The sequence below is a fragment of the Triticum dicoccoides genome, chromosome 3A, assembly GCF_002162155.2.
Source record: "Triticum dicoccoides isolate Atlit2015 ecotype Zavitan chromosome 3A, WEW_v2.0, whole genome shotgun sequence".
NCBI lineage: Eukaryota > Viridiplantae > Streptophyta > Magnoliopsida > Poales > Poaceae > Triticum > Triticum dicoccoides.
The window spans coordinates 65,152,288-65,170,842 of record NC_041384.1 but is presented as its reverse complement, the minus strand read 5'-3'; the positions used below and the strand labels follow the sequence as shown (position 1 = coordinate 65,170,842).

At 44.6% G+C, this 18,555-nt stretch overlaps 1 protein-coding gene across 1 annotated transcript; it reads left to right on the top strand.

Annotated features, from left to right (window-relative positions):
• Window positions 1-10,522: 10,522 nt before the first annotated feature.
• On the top strand, window positions 10,523-15,760 carry LOC119271244. Its single transcript, XM_037553151.1, has 3 exons — window positions 10,523-10,597; window positions 14,750-14,947; window positions 15,051-15,760. The coding sequence occupies exons 1-3, from the start codon at window positions 10,538-10,540 to the stop codon at window positions 15,189-15,191; spliced, it is 399 nt and encodes a 132-aa protein (XP_037409048.1). The 5' UTR covers window positions 10,523-10,537; the 3' UTR covers window positions 15,192-15,760.
• The last annotated feature ends 2,795 nt before the right edge of the window (window positions 15,761-18,555 follow it).

The window sequence follows — 18,555 nt, the reverse complement described above, 5'->3', positions numbered from 1 at the left end:
TCATTTGCGTATGTTAGCCACCATATATGTTAGTCGCTTGCTGCAGCTCCACATCATACCTTTACCTTACCCATAAGCTTAAATAGTCTTGATCGCGAGGGTGTGAGATTGCTGAGTCCCCGTGACTCACAGATTACTTCCAAAACTAGCTTGTAGGTGCCGATGATATCGTGCAGGTGACGCAACTGAGCTCAAGGAGGAGCTCGATGAAATTCGTGTTTGTTATGTTGTTTCGTTTCCAGTTGATCAGTAGTGGAGCCCAGTTGGGACGATCGAGGATCTGTGTAGCATTTGGGGTAGTCTTCTTTTATTTTGGTTCCGTAGCCGGACCTTGTGTGTATCTGGATGATGTAATGTTTTATTCATGTATTGTGTGAAGTGACTATTGTAAGCCAACTATGTACCTCCTTTCTTATTCATTACATGGGTTGTTGTGAAGATTACCTCACTTGCGACATTGCTTTCAATGCGGTTATGCCTCTAAGTCATGCTTCGACACGTGGGAGATATAGCCGCATCGAGGGCGTTACACAAACCCTAGGCGCAGATGGGCCTAAGGCCCACCCTAGGGCGCGCCAACCCTCTCCCCCTCTTGGCCGCCGCCTCCATCCCATCTAGGGTTGCCGCCCCCCTAGGGGTGGGAACCCTAGAGGGGGCGCACCCTCCTCCCCTCCTCCTATAAATAGTGGGGGTTTTGGGGCTGTGGTGTCTACTACACAACCTTCTTCTTGTAGACGTTGTTGGGCCTCCAAGTGCAGAGGTTTGTAGGACAGTAGCAAATTTCCCTCAAGTGGATGACCTAAGGTTTATCAATCCGTAGGAGGCGTAGGATGAAGATGGTCTCTCTCAAGCAACCCTGCAACCAAATAACAAAGAGTCTCTTGTGTCCCCAACACACCCAATACAATGGTAAATTGTATAGGCGCACTAGTTCGGCGAAGAGATGGTGATACAAGTGGTATATGGATGGTAGATAAAGGTATTTGTAATCTGAAATTATAAAAACAACAAGGTAACTAATGGTAAAATTGAGCATAAACGGTATTGCAATGATAGGAAACAAGGCCTAGGGTTCATACTTTTGCTAGTGTAAGTTCCCTCAACAATACTAACATAATTGGATCACATAACTATCCCTCAACATGCAACAAAGAGTCACTCCAAAGTCACTAATAGCGGAGAATGAACGAAGAGATCATGGTAGGGTACGAAACCACCTCAAAGTTATTCTTTCCAATCAATCCGTTGGGCTATTCCTATAGGTGTCACAAACAGACCTAGAGTTCGTACTAGAATAACACCTTAAGACACAAATTAACCAAAACCCTAATGTCACCTAGATACTCCAATGCCACCTCAAGTATTCGTGGGTATTATTATACGATATGCGTCACACAATCTCAGATTCATCTATTCAACCAACACAAAGGACCTAAAAGAGTGCCCAAAGTTTCTACCGGAGAATCACAACGAAAACGTGTGCCAACCCCTATGCATAGGTTCATGGGCGGAACCTGCAAGTTGATCACCAAAACATACATCAAGTGGATCAATAGAATACCCCATTGTCACCACGGGTATCCCATGCAAGACATACATCAAGTGTTCTCAAATCTTTAAAGACTCAATCCAAAAAGATAACTCCAAAGGGGAAACTCAATTCATTACAAGAGAGAAGAGGGGGAGGAGAAACATAGGATCCAACTATCACTATTAGGGAAAAGGCTAGCAACAGCGCGGGTTTTGTGCTCACTAGTAGCGCGGGTAGGCGTGCTACTAATAAGGCGCTACAGCTATTGCTTAGCAGTAACGCGTGCCCGCACGCGCTACTGCTAGGGCAAATAGCTACAGCGTTTGTTCACTCCCGCGCTACTGCTAATGTAACTACTGGCATCGTGTTTTCTCGCCATCGCTACTAGTATTCTTTTTTAGTGTATTTATACGCCATAGGACAAATATCGGTACAATACCAGTTATGAGGTTTACATCATTATGTCCATAACAGTGTGTCAAATGAAGGTGGATTAGGTTCAAGTGGAGGCAATATGTGGTGCATGTCAAAAGTATACTACTAATCCAAACTTGATATAGTTTGGACTAGTAGTACTTTCGATGTGCACCACATGTTGCCTCCACTTGAATCTAATCCGCCAGCACAAGCTATTTAATCATCATCATAGTCATTACCACCAACAGTATTTATTTAATCACCACTAACACTAGCTAATAATCATCAGCATAGTCATTATCACCAACACTAGCTATTTTATCATCATAGTAATAGTGTAGCACATCATCATCCTCAAACTCATTTCTAGCTTGCTAATCACTCCTGTTGCTCTCTCTTAGGTAAAATAACATAAAACATGTGTAGATATCCTCCTTGATCAAGTTGGAGCATGCAGATGAACCTGTCTCCTAATCGTGGGTAGCGCATCTGTTTGCTGCCCCCTAGTACTTCTCTGCGCTCCTCCATCACACATTTGGTCCAGTCTTGCACTATTAAGCATCCGTCGCTAATCTTGAATGCACTAAAGTAATCTGTAGGATATCTTGGCTGTAAGCTAATAATACTCATGGTACCTTTAGTCTCGATCCCATAAGGCACAACATTCATCGGGAGTCCCTGTTGAAGAACATTGTATGGTAACATACTTAGCAATGAAGTTTAGCTTCAAAAATAATGTATGGAAAAGATGCACTGAGGAAAAATAGTAAAAATCTTACCATCCTTCCTAAATAGATGTGACCGTAGTTCATTACGAACACTATTGGTCGCACGTTTTCAGTAGTAACATTTCTAAATGCAGGAAGAAAATTTGTCTTGACAGTATCAAGATCCTCAAGCCATGAAACATAATGACTTAGCTCCTCGCAGTTGAGTTCAGCCTCGGGACAGTAGTAGGTCCTGTCTACCAAGCCCTGGACATGTTTGCTTGCACCGAAATAAGATGAAAATACAAATTAGTTGTTAACTATTTTTGAATAAACAATATCAAAGACATAAATATGGTTGAGAAACTTGCATAATGGTATAACTGGAGGCGTCTGCACATAGACCCAGATGTCGGTATTACCTTCAATATCATCTTTCGGACGAATATCAAAGGTGATAACCATATCAGGCTCAAATGCATAAGTCTTGCATAGTGCTCGCCATATTTTGCATCCAAAATAGGTGTAGTCGTCTGAATTGTATAATTTTGCATGGAAAATATAACCATGCTCGGTCTTCAAGTAAACTTTCTTTACCTCCATAGTATGACTGAAACCTATCTTATCCAATACAAAAACTCTTGCATGGCAGGGGATACGCTAGTACAATAGTAAAAAAATATAAGTTGAAGCAAATGAAGCAGATGTCATGCTTAATTACAAAAAAAGACTTGTCGTTGTGACTTACTATATCCACTTCGAAGTTCTCGTCCAGCTTGATGCTGAAGCGCCTATCATCATCTAGGAAGATTCCGTCGCACAGGCCGCGCTCGTATTTGCAGTATTTGCAAATACTGAAATCCTTTTCGTCATCAGACATTTCCTATGTTCATAGTTAAAACATTAATTGAAAATCGATCGAAGACAACTACCAGGATACTCAACACACAAATCCGGGGCACTCGATATTTCCTACATATTCTGGCACAAGTCATGCCAAAATTCACGGAAAAATCCGGCATGACCTTTGCTAAAATAGGACATATCGAGCGCCTGAAATTTGTCGGAACGGAAATGAATCAACACTCCAGCAAAACATAGGCCACTCGGAGGTGTAACCTGCAAACATGACCGGCCACTTGGATATTGAGCAACACAAGATATACATTTCAAAATATCTTATAGGACTCAAATTAGCATGCATTCAATAAGCAAAAGTAAATCATCTCATGCGTCCGTACATCGTCGAATATTATCACTAATACATCCCAAATAGTGTCATACATATAACATCACTAATACAACTAAAACCCTAGCACACGACGCGTATCGGCGCGGGCGGTGGACACCCACAGAGAAGGAACCATCACGGGATCATAGCTCCAGTGAGATCCCTGGAGAACCTGTGCTCCAACGCAAACAAGTAGCGACGGACGTGCGCGTCCTCCTCACTGACACGGTGACGCACCACCTCCGCGGAGTCCTCGAGCCTCTGGACCGTCACTGGCCCACGCGACCTCCACCAAAGAAGGTTCGGGTTAACGACAGGCTGGCTCCTCACCAACCTGTGCCCCCCGGTAGGTAGCGCCTCCCAGTACCACCCCGGCGGAGCCCAGTCCCGGACATGGCCCATATGGTCAAGCAGGTGTCGTCCTCCGCCGACTCGACGACGAGGATGCCGGATAGGCATCGTCCACGTCGATGCGAGAAAAATTGCTTTAACTAAAAAATGGCAACAAGTTATTACTAATGAGTTCTATTAATTCAATTAGTTCTTACTAAAAATAAACTTACTATAAATAAAAATAAACTAATACCTAATTAGTACCTAGTTCTTACTAACTAATTAGTACCTAGGAACTACTGCCCTAATTACCATATAAGTAATTAACTAACTAGCACTAAAAATAGCCTAGGGTTCATACTAACTTGCACTAAATAGCTAGGGTTCATACTAAGCAGAGAAGAGGGATTGGAAGGGGAGAGTGCTTATAGAGGGCGGGGAGAGAGATGGGGTCGGGGGAGACGGCGGCACCGAGGCGCGGTGAGGCCGGGTCAGGGGAGATGGCGGCGAGGCGGGGTCGGGGGAGACGGCGGCGAGGCGGAGGCGAGGCGGGGTCGGGGGAGACAGCGGCGAGGCGGGGTCCGGGGAGACGGCGGCGAGGCGGAGGCCGCGAGGAATAGTAGAGGAGAATTGGGGGAGGAAGCAGAGGAGAGGGAATCAGGCCACACGGGGGGTAGGTGAAAATAGCTTTAACAGTAGCGTTGGGAGGCAAAACGCACTGCTGCTAAAATCCGTAGTAGTAGCGCTGTTCGTAGAAGGGCGCTACTACTATACCTAGCACGTCGGGAACGGTGTGGCAATTATAGTAGTAGCGCGTTCTGTTCCTGCCGCGCTACTGCTAAGCGGGTAACAGTAGCGCCGTTCTAGAAGACGCGCTACTGCTAAGTAGCAGTAGCGCCTCATTTTAACAAGCGCTACTGGTAACATTCTGTGTATAAGGTTTTCCCTAGTAGTGTATAATAGCAAAGCTCACGGTACATCAAGATCGTATCGTCTCAAGAACACGAGAGAGAGAGAGAGAGAGAGAGAGAGAGAGAGAGAGAGATCAAACACATAGCTACTAATACATACCCTCAGCCCCTAGGGAGAACTTCTCCCTCCTCGTCATGGAGAGCACTGGGATGATGAAGATGGCCACCGGAGAAGGATTGCCCCCTCCGGCAGGGTGCCGGAACGGGTCTAGATTGGTTTTTGGTGGCTACGGAGGCTTCTGGCGGAGGAACTCCCGATCTATTGTGCGTTCTGGAAGTTTTAGGGTATACGGAGTTATATAGGCAGAAGAAGCACGTCAGGGGAGCCACGGGGGCCCCATGAGGCAGGGGGTGCGCCCTAGGGGGGTGGGCGCGCCCCAACCCTCATGGGCAGCTCCCGTATCTTCTGGCGTGGGGTCCAAGTCCATCAGGTGTGTTTCCTTCCAAAAATAACTTCTCCAGTTGATTTCGTTCCGTTTCGACTCCGTCTGATATTCCTTTTCTTTAAAACACTGAAATAGGCATAAAACATCAAATCTGGGTTGGGCCTCCGGTTAATAGGTTAGTCCCAAAAATAATATAAAAGTGGATAATAAAGTCCAATATTGCCCAAAATAGTAGATAATATAGCATGGAGCAATCAAAAATTATAGATACGTTGGAGACGTATCAGGCTACCCAACACATGAGTCTCTCTCCCTCTTGGCGCAGCCCTACCCCTCTCCCTCCTCATCTCTTGCAGTGCTTGGCGAAGCCCTGCTGGCGTGCCATGCTCCTCCACCATCACCACGCCATCGTGCTGCTGCTGGACGGAGTCTTCCCCAACCTCTCCCTCTCTCCTTGCTGGATCAAGGCGCGAGAGACGTCACCGGGTTGTACGTGTGTTGAACGCGGAGGCGCCGTTGTTCGGCGCTTAGATCGGAATCGACCGCGATCTGAATCATTGCGTGTATGACTCCGCCAACCGTGTTCTTGTAATGCTTCCGCTTAGCGATCTTCAAGGGTATGAAGATGCACTCCCTCTCTCTCGTTGCTAGTATCTCCTAGATTGATCTTGGTGACATGTAGGAATTTTTTTAATTATTGCTACGTTCCCCAACAGGCGCTGCATGCATCGCTGGCCTGGGCGCGTGTCGAAGCGAGGCGGAGCGGCGACGGACGGGACGGGCCTCGTTCCCGTCCCCGATAAAGCTAATGGACACCTACGTAGCACATTTAATGCACTTTGTCTCGTAATGCCGTGCAATAAGCTCGCGCACTGTAGGCCTTTCCACCTCCTGTGTGCCACTGTGGAACCCCTTTTTCCAATAAAAGGAGGCCCAAGGTGACCAGGGGAGGGATTCGGCTTTTTGGAACGGCACAGCCACTGTAGCTACTTCAAAAGGCTAAAGAACACTCAATACATCCACCAAAGCAGTACTAGGGTCTTACGCATCCGCGCGACCCAAACCTGGGTAAACGATCCATGTGCTAGCTCCTAAACCTGCTCTTCTCACGACCCCACGCCCGCCGATCGTAGAAGGGATCCGAGTGATCCCATAGGTGTCGTTCCCACCGACAAGCGGTGTGGAGGCATAATGCTCCCCAAGTGCCACAATGGCTCACCGTATTCTCCTCATGCCCTCGCATAATGCAAGGTGTCGTGATTCCACTAAAGGAACCTTGAAAGCGGTCACCGAACCAGTACAATTGGAGACCCTTGAGGGCGGTCACCAAACCCGTTCAAATTGCTCGAGCAATCTCCACATCTTAATGGAAGTATCCCAAAACTTGCCCGAAATGCCAAAATGATTGAGCTTCATGACAACACCAATCATTTAGGGTGTTCAAGCAACCAAGAGGAACAAGCCCTAGGGTACCAAGCACCCATGAGTAATAATAAGTTACTCAACTTTCACTTCCACGAATCCTCATGGAGAACTCAAACCGATGCGACTAATGCAATGTTAAGAGCACACAGAGTGCTCAAGTCCTTCTTTCCCAAATCCCTCAAAGCAACTAATGTTATGGAGGAATATGGGGGGAAGAACAAGGAGGAGAACACCAAAGGACTCCCAAGATCTAGATCCACAAGGTTTCCCTCGCGAAGAGGAGAGATGGATTGGTGGAATAGTAGATTTAGATCACCTCACTTTCCCCCCTCAAATAGATGCAAGAATCATGGGAGGAATAGAGAGAAAGCAAGTATTAAGAGGACAAAAATGGTGGGGGCAAAACTTTAGGCCACCGAGCAGTGACTTTCCTGACAGGCTCCACCTTGGGCCACTTCGTGAACTTATCAATGGCTACGTAACTCAAAGCCCTCGGTTGCACGGGGAAATGACCCGAGGATGTCCAACTCTTAGATTGCAAACGACCATGAGAGAGGGATGGTCTGTAGTGTCTGCGCTGGTTGATGGATCTCTTTGAAGTGAAACTCGCAAATATCACATGTATGCACCAACTCCTCTGCATCACTCAAGGCTGTAGGCCAATAGAATCCTTGTCGAAATACTTTGCCTATGAGTTCTCGCGACCCAATATGGGTCCCACATATCCCCTCGTGAATATCTGCCAACAAACCTTGCCCTTGTTCCATAGGGTTAAATTGTAGTTTCATCCCATTGGGCACATCCGATAAAGATCCCCATCCATGAACATGTCACAACCCAAAATTCTCCTGAATTTTGGATGTGAACTTAGAAGCATATGCATTCATGGTTTACCTTGTATATTTGGTTTTTGAAACAAATATGACCAACACTTGAATTCAAATCCTTTCTTGAGTTTATTTGGAGGCCATGGAAGTTTCACAAAATGATTTTCAGAAAGTTGCATAAGGGCAGGAAAGTAATTTCCTAAGATTAACTTCCTATTTTGTTTGAGTGAACCAGGGTTTGAAAATAGTTTAATTTGGGCAATCAAACTTTGAATAAAACTCCGGATAAAATAAATAAATCATAAATAGAAAAATAAAAGAAATAACTTTGCAAATAGGTCTAATAGTTAGTGAAAAAAGTAGTTTTTTCAAAATCCTTTGAGGAAAAGTCCAAGCAACCAGGAATATTCCCAATGGATTTTAGGGGAAATTTCCTTTTTGGGGAAAATTCAAATTCAATTTCAAAATTCAAAACTAAGAGAAGAACAGAAAAACAGAAAAAGAAAAAAGGGCGAGGCCAGCCGGGACCTAGCTAGCCAGCCGTCCTAGCCGCTCGCGCATGCGCCCTCTCTCTCCTTTCTCTTTGTGAGGCGGGGCCCACATGTCAGCTCCACCCTCAACCGCCGTCCACCCCACGCGCGCATGACCCCACCGCCCACATGCCCATGAATCCACCTCTGCGCGCTCCGGCCACTCCCCAACCCTCGTGACCATGTCCATTAAATACCCCCGGACCCCCTCTCCATTTCCCATTATCCAATCGAGGCCGAGTGCCGCCAAGCTGCCGGCAACACACTACGCTATCCGCCACTAACCCAGGCGTCACCGGCTTGATTCCGACGAGGCCAGAGCCCCTTGCGACCACCCGCCACCATCACGAGGTCCGCCTCTCCACAACGATCCTCCTGGACATCCTCGTCGTGCCCATAGCCCTCTGGAATGCTAAGAACATCGGAGCCCGAAGCTCAGCGCGCCGCCACTGTGATTCCGGTGAGCTCCATTGTCCATTTGGTCTCGTACCTTGTCCATTGCTCTTGTTTGGGTCGTGTGCATCTCACTAACCCACATGCGCGTCCAAAAGCGCTTGGTTTCAAGCATAGCAACCGCACCCGAGGATCTTGCCGTCTTCGTCGAGCTCGATGTCGTCGCCTCCGTCGTTCCCGAGCTCGGCTAAGACCACCATAAGACCCAAGATGTCGAGACGAGACAACACCCCCCCCCCCACACACACACATATTAGAGCATTTCTAAATATAAAGAAAATTAAGAAAAAATAACATAAAAAGGCTCACAGTGCAAAAAAAAGAAATTGCTAGTAGTGGGTCGGCCAACTAGGGAGCTCCTATCTGCCGCTTATTGCGGCGGATTGTCGGGCAAACGCACAGGCGGCCCCGACTAGGCCGACCCACTAGCAAACGAGCGGATGTGCCAGCGATCAACCATAGCGACTATAAATTCGGAAAAAAACGACAACTACCGAGGTTTGAACACGAGACCTCCAGCAAAGAATCTTTTTGTGATAGCCACCGTAGATAATGAGAGCTAATGATCACAATGTTGTGCAAGACTATAAGAACCAATACAAACGCAAATCCAGGCATTTTCTTTTCCTTTTCTTTTCTTGTTTTGAAAGTTTAGATCGAAATTCCAAAAAATGTTCTCAAACCTGAAATTTGTTGAAAATTTTGGTAAAAGTTCATGTTTTCTTTTTTTTTTGCAAATTTCAAAACATGGTCATGTTTTTAGAACTTGTTCATATTTTACAAGAAATGTTCAAAAACTTCATAAATTCTTCGCTTTTTTGGAAAAATGTTCATGATTTCAAAAAATGCTCATGTTTACAAATAATCATATTTTTTGTCAAATGAATGTTTAATGAAACGTGAACACTTTTCACTCAAAACATTTTATAAAAACGTGAATATTTTTTTTAAATTACCATTTATTAATAAATGGACATTTTTTGAAACTCTTAATAAAATTAGAAAACACGAGAAATTTTTGAAAACAGGAACATTTTTTGAAACTCCAAAACAAATTTGAATACGAGAACATTTTTTAGAATGTGCGAACAATAGTAGAAAAAGGGAACAAATTTTGGAAACATGAATGTTTTTTGAAGAATGTGAACATTTTTTGAAACTACAAACAAAATTGAAAAGCTGAACAAATTTTGGGAACACGAATATTTTTTAAAACTCCTAAATAAATTACAAAACAAGACATTTTTTGGAAAACTGCGAACAATTTTTAATACACAAACATTGTTTTGTGAAGAAATCAAAATTTAAAAATAAAAACTTTAAACGGAAAAGGAAAGAAAAAAAGAAACTGAAGAAAGGAGATAAAGACCAGGAAAAATAAAAAAATAAAAGAAATAGAAACAGAAACAGAAAAAAATCCCGGATCTGGAACCTCCTAGAAGATTCCCAAAACCGAAAAAAGGATTGATGAAGCGCTTAACAGGCACGGAACAAAAATACTGCCTAATCTCTGGCCCAACGCAGCTAAAAAATGCACAAAGTAAAGACCAAACAGGGCCAGCCCAAAAAGCAACAAGAGGCGAGTGAGACCTAGACTGACCCGAAAGAAAAAACGTCTCGCTTGGCTGCGGCGATGGCGGCGCTCCGCTGCGCGGCGAGGAGGATCGTCGGCGACCAGCCACCGCAGCTGGTATGCAGGGCGTCTGTGGTGGAGGGGCGACGGCGTATGTCGCCGGCGGTCATCGACCGCGGTTCGTCCGCCCGTCCTCGCTGCTTCTCCTCGCAGGTGCGGGCCATTTTCCACTCTAATTTTGCCGGAAATCCGACTGTTGCTGCTAAGATCTAGCTATTCTGCTAGTCAGTTCTTCCCTAGATTGGCTGGTTTAGAGAAAACCTGTCATGCCCTGGGGTGGATCAGAGGACGAGTGTGATTGTACGAACTAGGGTTTGAGGCTGAATTGGGGATCGAATTTGGCCAAGCCAAGAGGAATTGTATATATTACAGAGTATAGTTGCTGTAAAGTGTATGAGTAAAGTGATTTAGTAGATCACATAGCAAATGACATGCCCACGCAGGAGCTGGACCTGGCTGTTATATAGCCCGACACAGAGGTTGAACGGAACAGTACGTGAAATGCTACAGCAATGCTATTAATACGGCGAGTGACGCGAGCTGTTAGATCAGATCTTGCCGATGCCTCCTGGCCGTCCATTAACTGAATGGAGCGTTGCACCTTCAGATACCTGACGCTACCTCCCTCTCGAAACACTCCTTGTCCTCAAGGTGGGCCGTGCTCGCGCCAGCTTTCCACCGTGTGCTTGAAGAATACCGGGAACGTGTGCTTGATGAAGTCCACATCCTCCCATGAAGCATCATCCGGTGGCAAAATTTTCCCATTGTACTAACCATTGTACCACAGGTAAATTGTTCCTTGGTACTTGACGAACTTCCAATGCCAAAACAGGCTCAGTCCTGACTTGGCCATTAGGGCCAATTAGAGGAAGATTAGCACAAGGAATCGCTATCGGACCAATATGCTTTTTGAGCTGACTTATATGGAAAACTGGGTGTATTTGAGTACCCTCTGGTAACAGCAACTTATAGGCCACATTTTCTACTCTGCTCGGCACCCTAAAAGGTCCATAACACTTGTTTTGGAGCTTGATGTGGTGCCTGATCCCGAAAGCATTCAATCTTTATGGCTGCAGCTTCAGCATATCTCCTGGGGCTAGCACTCTTTTTGTCCTCTTTTTATCTGCATACTTAATCATCCTAGCTTGGGCTGCTTGTAAGTTGTGTTTTAACTGTCCCATAAGTGCTTGTCTGTCCACTGTAGGGCCATTAACTCCAATTTCCATTGACCCAGGTAAGGAAAACTCACTGATATTTAGAGGATCATATAACCATATAAAGCTTGGAAAGGTGTTTTCTGCAAAGAGGAGTGAAATGAAGTATTATACCAGTATTCTGCCATTGCCAGATGATACACCCACTTCTTTGGTTCTGCAGAGACCACGCACCTTAAATAATTCCAATACACTGATTGACCCTTTCGGTCTATCCATAAGATTGGGGATGATATGCAGAACTGTATCTTAAATCAATGTGCATTGCAGCAAAGATGTCCTTCCCAAGCTTGCTAGTGAAGATTTTGTCTCTGTCTGACACAATAGCTATGGGAGGTCCATGCAATTTAATTACATTGTCAATAAATGTAATAGCTACTGACTAGACAGTATATGGATGAGACATTGCAATGAAATGGGAAAATTTTGTCAGTCTATCCACTATTACAAAAATAATCTCCTTGCCATTGGATTTAGGCAGTCCCTCAATAAAATCCATACTTAAGTGTGTCCATGCCACATCTGGAATATGTATGGATCCAGCAATCCTGGATAATGGCAGTGCTCACCCTTGTTCTTCCGGCACACAGGGCATTCTGCCACAAAGATTTCTAGGTCTTTCTTTATTCCAGGCCAGTAAAATATCTTCTTCACTCTCCGATAAGATGCTTTCATTCCACTATGCACCCCAAAGCAGAAGAGTGTAAAGCAGTTAACATTCTCTTTTGAAGAGCTAGATCATTGCCCACATAAATCCTGCCTTTGTGTCGTATAATGCCCCCTTGCACAGAATTGTGATTAGACTCATGACTGGGCAGAACCAGTAATTCTTCCAATATCTTCTTGCAAGCAGTGTCTTGTAAATAGGACTGCTCTATATCTTCTGTCCACTTAGGGGTCACTAGAGAAATAGCCATGAGAGTGAATTTCCTTGACAATGCATCTGCAGCTACATTTTCTTTGCCCTTCTTGTATTGTATCTGAAAATCAAATTCCAACAACTTAATCATAAGTTTCTGCTGTATTTTCCCAGTAACTTTTTGGTCTGTCATGAACTTTAGACTTTGATGATCTGTTCTGATAATCAGTTAATGCCCACTAAGTAATGTCTCCACTTTTTCAAAGCTGCAATGATAGCCAGTGCCCAGTGCTTCCTTTTCATAAGTAGACAACAACCAGTTTGTGGGACAGAACACTGCGCTATAGTAAGCAATAGGTTTCCCTTGCTGCATGAGAACAACCCCAATACCCTGACCAGATGCATCAGTTTCTAAGACAGAAGGCAGAGTGAAATTTGGCAGGGCCAAAACAGGAGCAGAAGTCATTGCTTTTTTTAATTGCTGAAATGCCAAATCCTGAGCTGTAGACCACTGGAAACAGCAACGGCTCTATAGAACAGTGTGTTGTCAAAGCAAATTTGAGGTTCATGAATGTAGAATTACTTCCTGAATCAACTAAAGCCACTGCTTGTTTGTCCCCAATAGTAACCAATACAGATAAAGTACTGACCCTACTAGTGCTCATAGCTTGCAAAGAGATCTGCATGCAGTTTTCATCTGCAGGTTGCTGATCTGACTGGTCTGTTTTAGTTACCTCCTCTTGTTCAGTAGATGAGTCATTTGGTTCTTCCCCAGTGAGCAGATTAATTACTGGAGCCTGCTTGCACTTATGGCCATGAAACCATACATCTCCACACCTCCAACATTTACCCGATTCTCTTGCTCTTTGTATAACATGAGGATCCTTGTTATCTGTGCTCTTTTCTGCAGTTGTTCCTTGTTCTTTGTAATGCTGAAATGTATACTTGCTTTTATCAGTTGTGAGAGGAGGATAGGGTTTTCTTGCAGTAGTTGCTTGCTCAATGTCCATAGCCAACCAATAAGCATATGTGAGTGTTTCTGGTCTGAGTGGCCGAAGTTGGAACTTAATAGTGGCCCTCATCCCATTGACATAGCACTTAACAAACCACATTTTAGTAAAATTTGGATTATCTTCCTGAACTTCAGCCATTAGTTCCTCAAACTGATCAGTATATTCAGCAATGGACAAATTATTTTGCTTGAAAGCATTAAATCTGTCAACCAAATCATAAGTGCTGGAAGCAGAAAATCTGTGCAAAATTTCCTCACAGAATTGTGTCCAAGCGTACTGTTTCTTGAGAATTCCTGCCCTTCTGAGCCATACATCTGCCCTGCCCACAAAATACATCTGTGCTAGTGAAACCTTGTATTCTGGTGGTGCCCCTGCCATTTGAAAATACTTCTCAGCTTGACGTATCCAGCCCCCAGGGTTTGCTCCATCAAACCCGGGAAATTCCATCTTAGGGCCCTTGGTCATTGACTTAAGGAATTGAGCTCTCCTGTCCTTCTCATAAGCTTCGGGATAATCTTCCCGCTGCAGCTTATTGCCCTGTTGTTGTATCTGGTAGAAAGCTGGTGTACGAGTTGTCCTAGTAGGAGCAGCTGGAGATCCTTGCACTCATATAACCTTAGGAATTGCTGCATTTCCATATCCTGGTGGAGCAGCTCTGCGTGCAGTGTTGATTGGTGGAAGTTCATTACCTGTCAACAACTCACACTGCCTAGTTTTCTCTTGTTCAACCAGCAACCTTCTCTTCAACTCCTCGGTCAATTGTCTATGATGATCATGCTGACCTTCCTTAGAGATTTCCTGCACAATAGGAGATTTGACAGGTGGTGGTTCCTGTTCCAAATGACTTGGAGGAGGACCAGAGGAAGAGGCTGGTGCATTTGCACTGAGATTTTTCGGAGCATCAGAAATAGCTTGTAGTTGACCACTTAAAGCTGACACCGCTGACTGCACTCCGGAAATAACTGATGCCATGGTGTCATGCTTATAATTTGTAGCCTGAATTTCTTTTCTCATTAGATCTACTTCCTCCAGTAATCCAGTAGTTTCCTCACGGGTATCCAACATTTCCTCCTTGAGGTGAAGAAGTTCGGCCGGATCAACCTCCTCCACGGCCTGCTTCGAACGCCCCATGATGTTAATTGTAATTGGTTTAACTACTGCCAGTCCAAAAATTTAAGCGAACGATGCTCATTTAATTTTTATGCTCATATTGTTTCAGGGTGGCGATGATGATCCGCTTACATCTGAAGAGAAGATGAGACTATTTAAAAGGGGCGCTCACTTGATCTTCAGGATGACAAAAGCCATCTCCACCGTTGTGGTCTGCGGAATAGTCATCAAGTGGTCAGTAACAGAGGTGTTCCGTCCTTACCCGACAAGCGATTGTGCACGTGCTGTCCGGAAATGCCGTGAGATGGTGAGTAGTTTTTTATTGTGGCTGTACTATTTAAGTAGCTAGTGCACATGTTGTTTGTAATCACTTCTTATGAATGTTTATCTGTGTCTACCTTTGTGTTCAGCTACAGGGTCTACGGGGCAACCCTCCAACATTGGAGGTTGGTCCTGTGCTGGGTGATGAGATGCTGGCGGCGGAGGTGGCAGCGTTCAAGTCCATGGTGAAGGATATGAAGCGAGAAGCAGCGGAGAGACTGGAGGACTGACTGAGTCAAGCTGGGAAGATCTGCACCTGGTTCTCAAGCTATCATGACCATTGCGTCTGGTGTATGGGTTCCTATGGTCTACGTGAAACTCTTTTCAAGGTTGATCAGGGACTTGTGTGCTCCTCAGCGTGCAACACCGAAACAATGAAAACTGAAAGTCTTTTGTGTTGTTATCTTCTCCAACCATCTGAGAAGGGACCAATGCATGTCTAAGAAGGGTATAAGCCAACATCCCCTGGATTATCATAGTATAAGTGAAGGGAGTGTGCTTTGTTATTACCGGGCTCTGATGGTATCAACATATTTTGTGATGTCGAGGCTTTGCTGGATGTGAGGAGGTATTGCCGCTCCTGGATGTGTGTGGATCTTGCAAGTTTGCAACTATATACTGTTACCAAGGACATGAAGAATTCAGTCGAAACCTGTTTATGAAATGTATGGTTACTGGAGCGCTCCATGTTTCTCTAGTTGCATGTTGTGGTTGCTGCTGAAGAACCTTGTACTGTAGTTGCATGTTGTGGTTTCTCTAGTTGCATGTTTGTGAGTTAGTTCATGACTACTGTGAATGTTTTTGTTCTCAATTGTAAATGCAAAGGTCATGTTGACAAGAGGATGTATCATGAACTACCGACACCAACATTCAGATAATACATACAGTAGATAGATAGATAGATAGGAGCTTCTGCAGAGTTCGGATACTGAACAATGTTGCTTGCTAAACTCGGGCATGTTGAGAACTAGATTAGAGATCAGATGGGGCACAAATGGCTAGTGATGACGACGTCAGGAACTGAAAAATTATAGTATTGTGAACTAAGAATGGCTAGTAATAAAGCTTTGCGACTCCACTAATCTCGGGGTGGAAATTCTTTTTCTTCTCTAGGCCGGATCTCTTTAATCTCTTGATTGCTACAATATGGGCCAGTTCTTTTCGGCAATTCTCTCAGGATTAACCCCCTCTCTAGCTTCTCCCAGAATTGTCACTTCATTTTTGTTTACAATTCCTAGCTCATTCTGGGAAAAGCTGATGAGGGGTTAATTCTGAGAGAATTGCCAAAAGAACTGACCCTATATACCCCATCTGGCAGGATTCCACTGTGGCTACCACTACCACCTGCCCAAGTATCTATCCGAAGCTTCATGAGATCTTTTTCTTTTCTTGCTTGGTCTGTAAACGAGTAGCCAGACCGCAGCAACCAGCATGGTCGAGAGAATCAAGCCGCTCACAACAACAAGGACTACGAAATATTCCTCCTTATGGCAGTGATCATGGTAGCATCTATCTTCTGTACAAGTCAATGGGCGTCAGACTGTTAGTGTAACCATTGCATCCTTCAACGTGTCGCGGCTACTGCTGCTCTGGGCCGATTTGCTCTCCTCGCCAAGAGTTTTTTCCTTCTTTTTTTGAGCTGGGCCCAGAGCTTTTCCTTTTTTTTTGAGCTGGGCCAAGAGATTTTTCTATTGAAAGAAGTATACAAATCACCCCCAAATCTACTCTTTGGGATACATAACCCCCTGAACTCAAAACCGGGATAAATAACACCCTGAAATTACTAAAACCAGATTAATAACCCCCTTGAGTGGTTTCTGTCTAATCTAGAGCGGTTTTGTACCCCATGATGCAGATTACGCGCTAACTGGGCAAATTACGCTGAGAAGGTCCCATTAGTCAGTTGCCTCTCTTTCCTTTATCACCTCGTCCCCTTCCTCTCTTTCTTTTTCCGTGAGCGCCATCGCCTCCAGAATCGCCTCTCCTCTTTCTCTCGCTAGGGCGCTGTCCGCCGTCGCCGCCGTCCCCATCCGCCCTCGCCGCCATCATCTGCCGCTTGCCTGTCGCCGAAGGAATGAAACCATGTGTCCAGGTGTGTGTGCCTCCATCTCCGTTGCTGCTCTGCTTCGCTTCTGGTGTCGTTCATCGGCGGAATCGCGAGCTCCAATGAACGATCGTGTGCACCGCAGAGGTGTGGGCTCGGGTGAGGGGAATGGGGCGTCTCAGTGCTAGGGATTTAGGGGGATAAGTAGTGTTTTGGATGCGCCCTGTTCTGTTCAAGTGCGTTTTGGATGATGCCCTATTCCGTTCATGAAAAAAGGGATGTTTTTGTTAGGGAAAAGGTGTGACTTTTTAGCAGATTTTGGTGCAGGACAAGCTGGTATCTCTCGTGCAAAGTAAATGAGTCTGAATGAACTTGCATTGCTAGGAGAATTTATTGTAGATGATTACCCTGTTTGGTTAAGGAGAAAAGTGCACTTTCTTGTCTGAATGAACTAAACATGTTAGTCCATAGTAAATTATCTGCTATACTTGTCTGAATGAAGTGTTTTTGTTTGAATTTGTTGCCTTCGTATATCACAATTGTAGTCCAAACTGTAAATGTTAGTTCTCTTAATTTTTGTGTACTGTCAGAGCTAAAGATCCAACAGTTTTTTTTTCTATGAATGATAGTTCTTCGTGTCTCAATTTGTAGGTTCACCTGGTCCCGATCCATTGGACAACTTCTTTGTCAGGTTTCATTATTATGGATCATTTCAGCAAGTGGATGGAAAGTTGGATTACGTTGGGGAATTGGTGGCAGAGATGATCATGCCAAGGGATGATTTGTCCTATGAAGAATTATATAACTCCGCAGAAGATATTCATCAGATGGAAAGAGGTCACTACAGAGGTAGTTACACCTACAAATTGCATTGGTTGCCTCTAGGGAAAAAAGTCAGTGATGGTCTTATGTTCATGTGTGATGATGAGTCAGTGAAGACGATGGACATTGGAACAATAGATAGTTATGCTGATGTTTTTGTTGAAGAATTGGACATGCCAATCCAGCAACACTTTGACAATGACAAAGAAATGCAACCAGACCAAACCATGTTATCTGCTAATGATGAGCAATTCGACATATGTGCAGGTGATGAACAGATTGACATATGTGCAGGTCTATTGCCAGTAAATGTAGGAGAAACTTACTCTAGGCGGAGAGGGACAAAATTACCACTTATTAGTGTGCAAGTCGTTGACACTGGAGTGGTCGATGAGATGTTACTTGAAAAGATGGCAAGTCCTGCTGAAAGTGCTCAAGTCAGCGCATCATCTGCTCATGAAACACCGAGAGAAGTTTGTGCAAGTGCTGTTAAGTTGGAGGCACACTTTACTGCAGCTGAAGTTGCTATACCTGCTAAGTTGCAAATTAGAAGAAGGGCAGTGGCAAAATCTACTGAACATGTTCCAGCAACAAAAGCACCTCATGTTGCTCCAACAGTTGGTGCAGATCATGAGATTTCAACCGAACATGTTCCGGCAATAGAAGCACCTCCTGTTGACAAATCAGATGAAGAGGATACTGATTATGAACCAATACCTGATTGCAGT

Excerpts from the sequence above, each read along its gene's own strand:
- LOC119271244 (XM_037553151.1), top strand. The coding sequence starts at position 10,538 with ATGTCGCCGGCGGTCATCGACCGCGGTTCGTCCGCCCGTCCTCGCTGC. Across the intron at positions 10,598-14,749 it reads CTCGCTGCTTCTCCTCGCAG|GGTGGCGATGATGATCCGCT; the intron begins GTGCGGGCCATT and ends ATATTGTTTCAG. Across the intron at positions 14,948-15,050 it reads TCCGGAAATGCCGTGAGATG|CTACAGGGTCTACGGGGCAA; the intron begins GTGAGTAGTTTT and ends CTTTGTGTTCAG.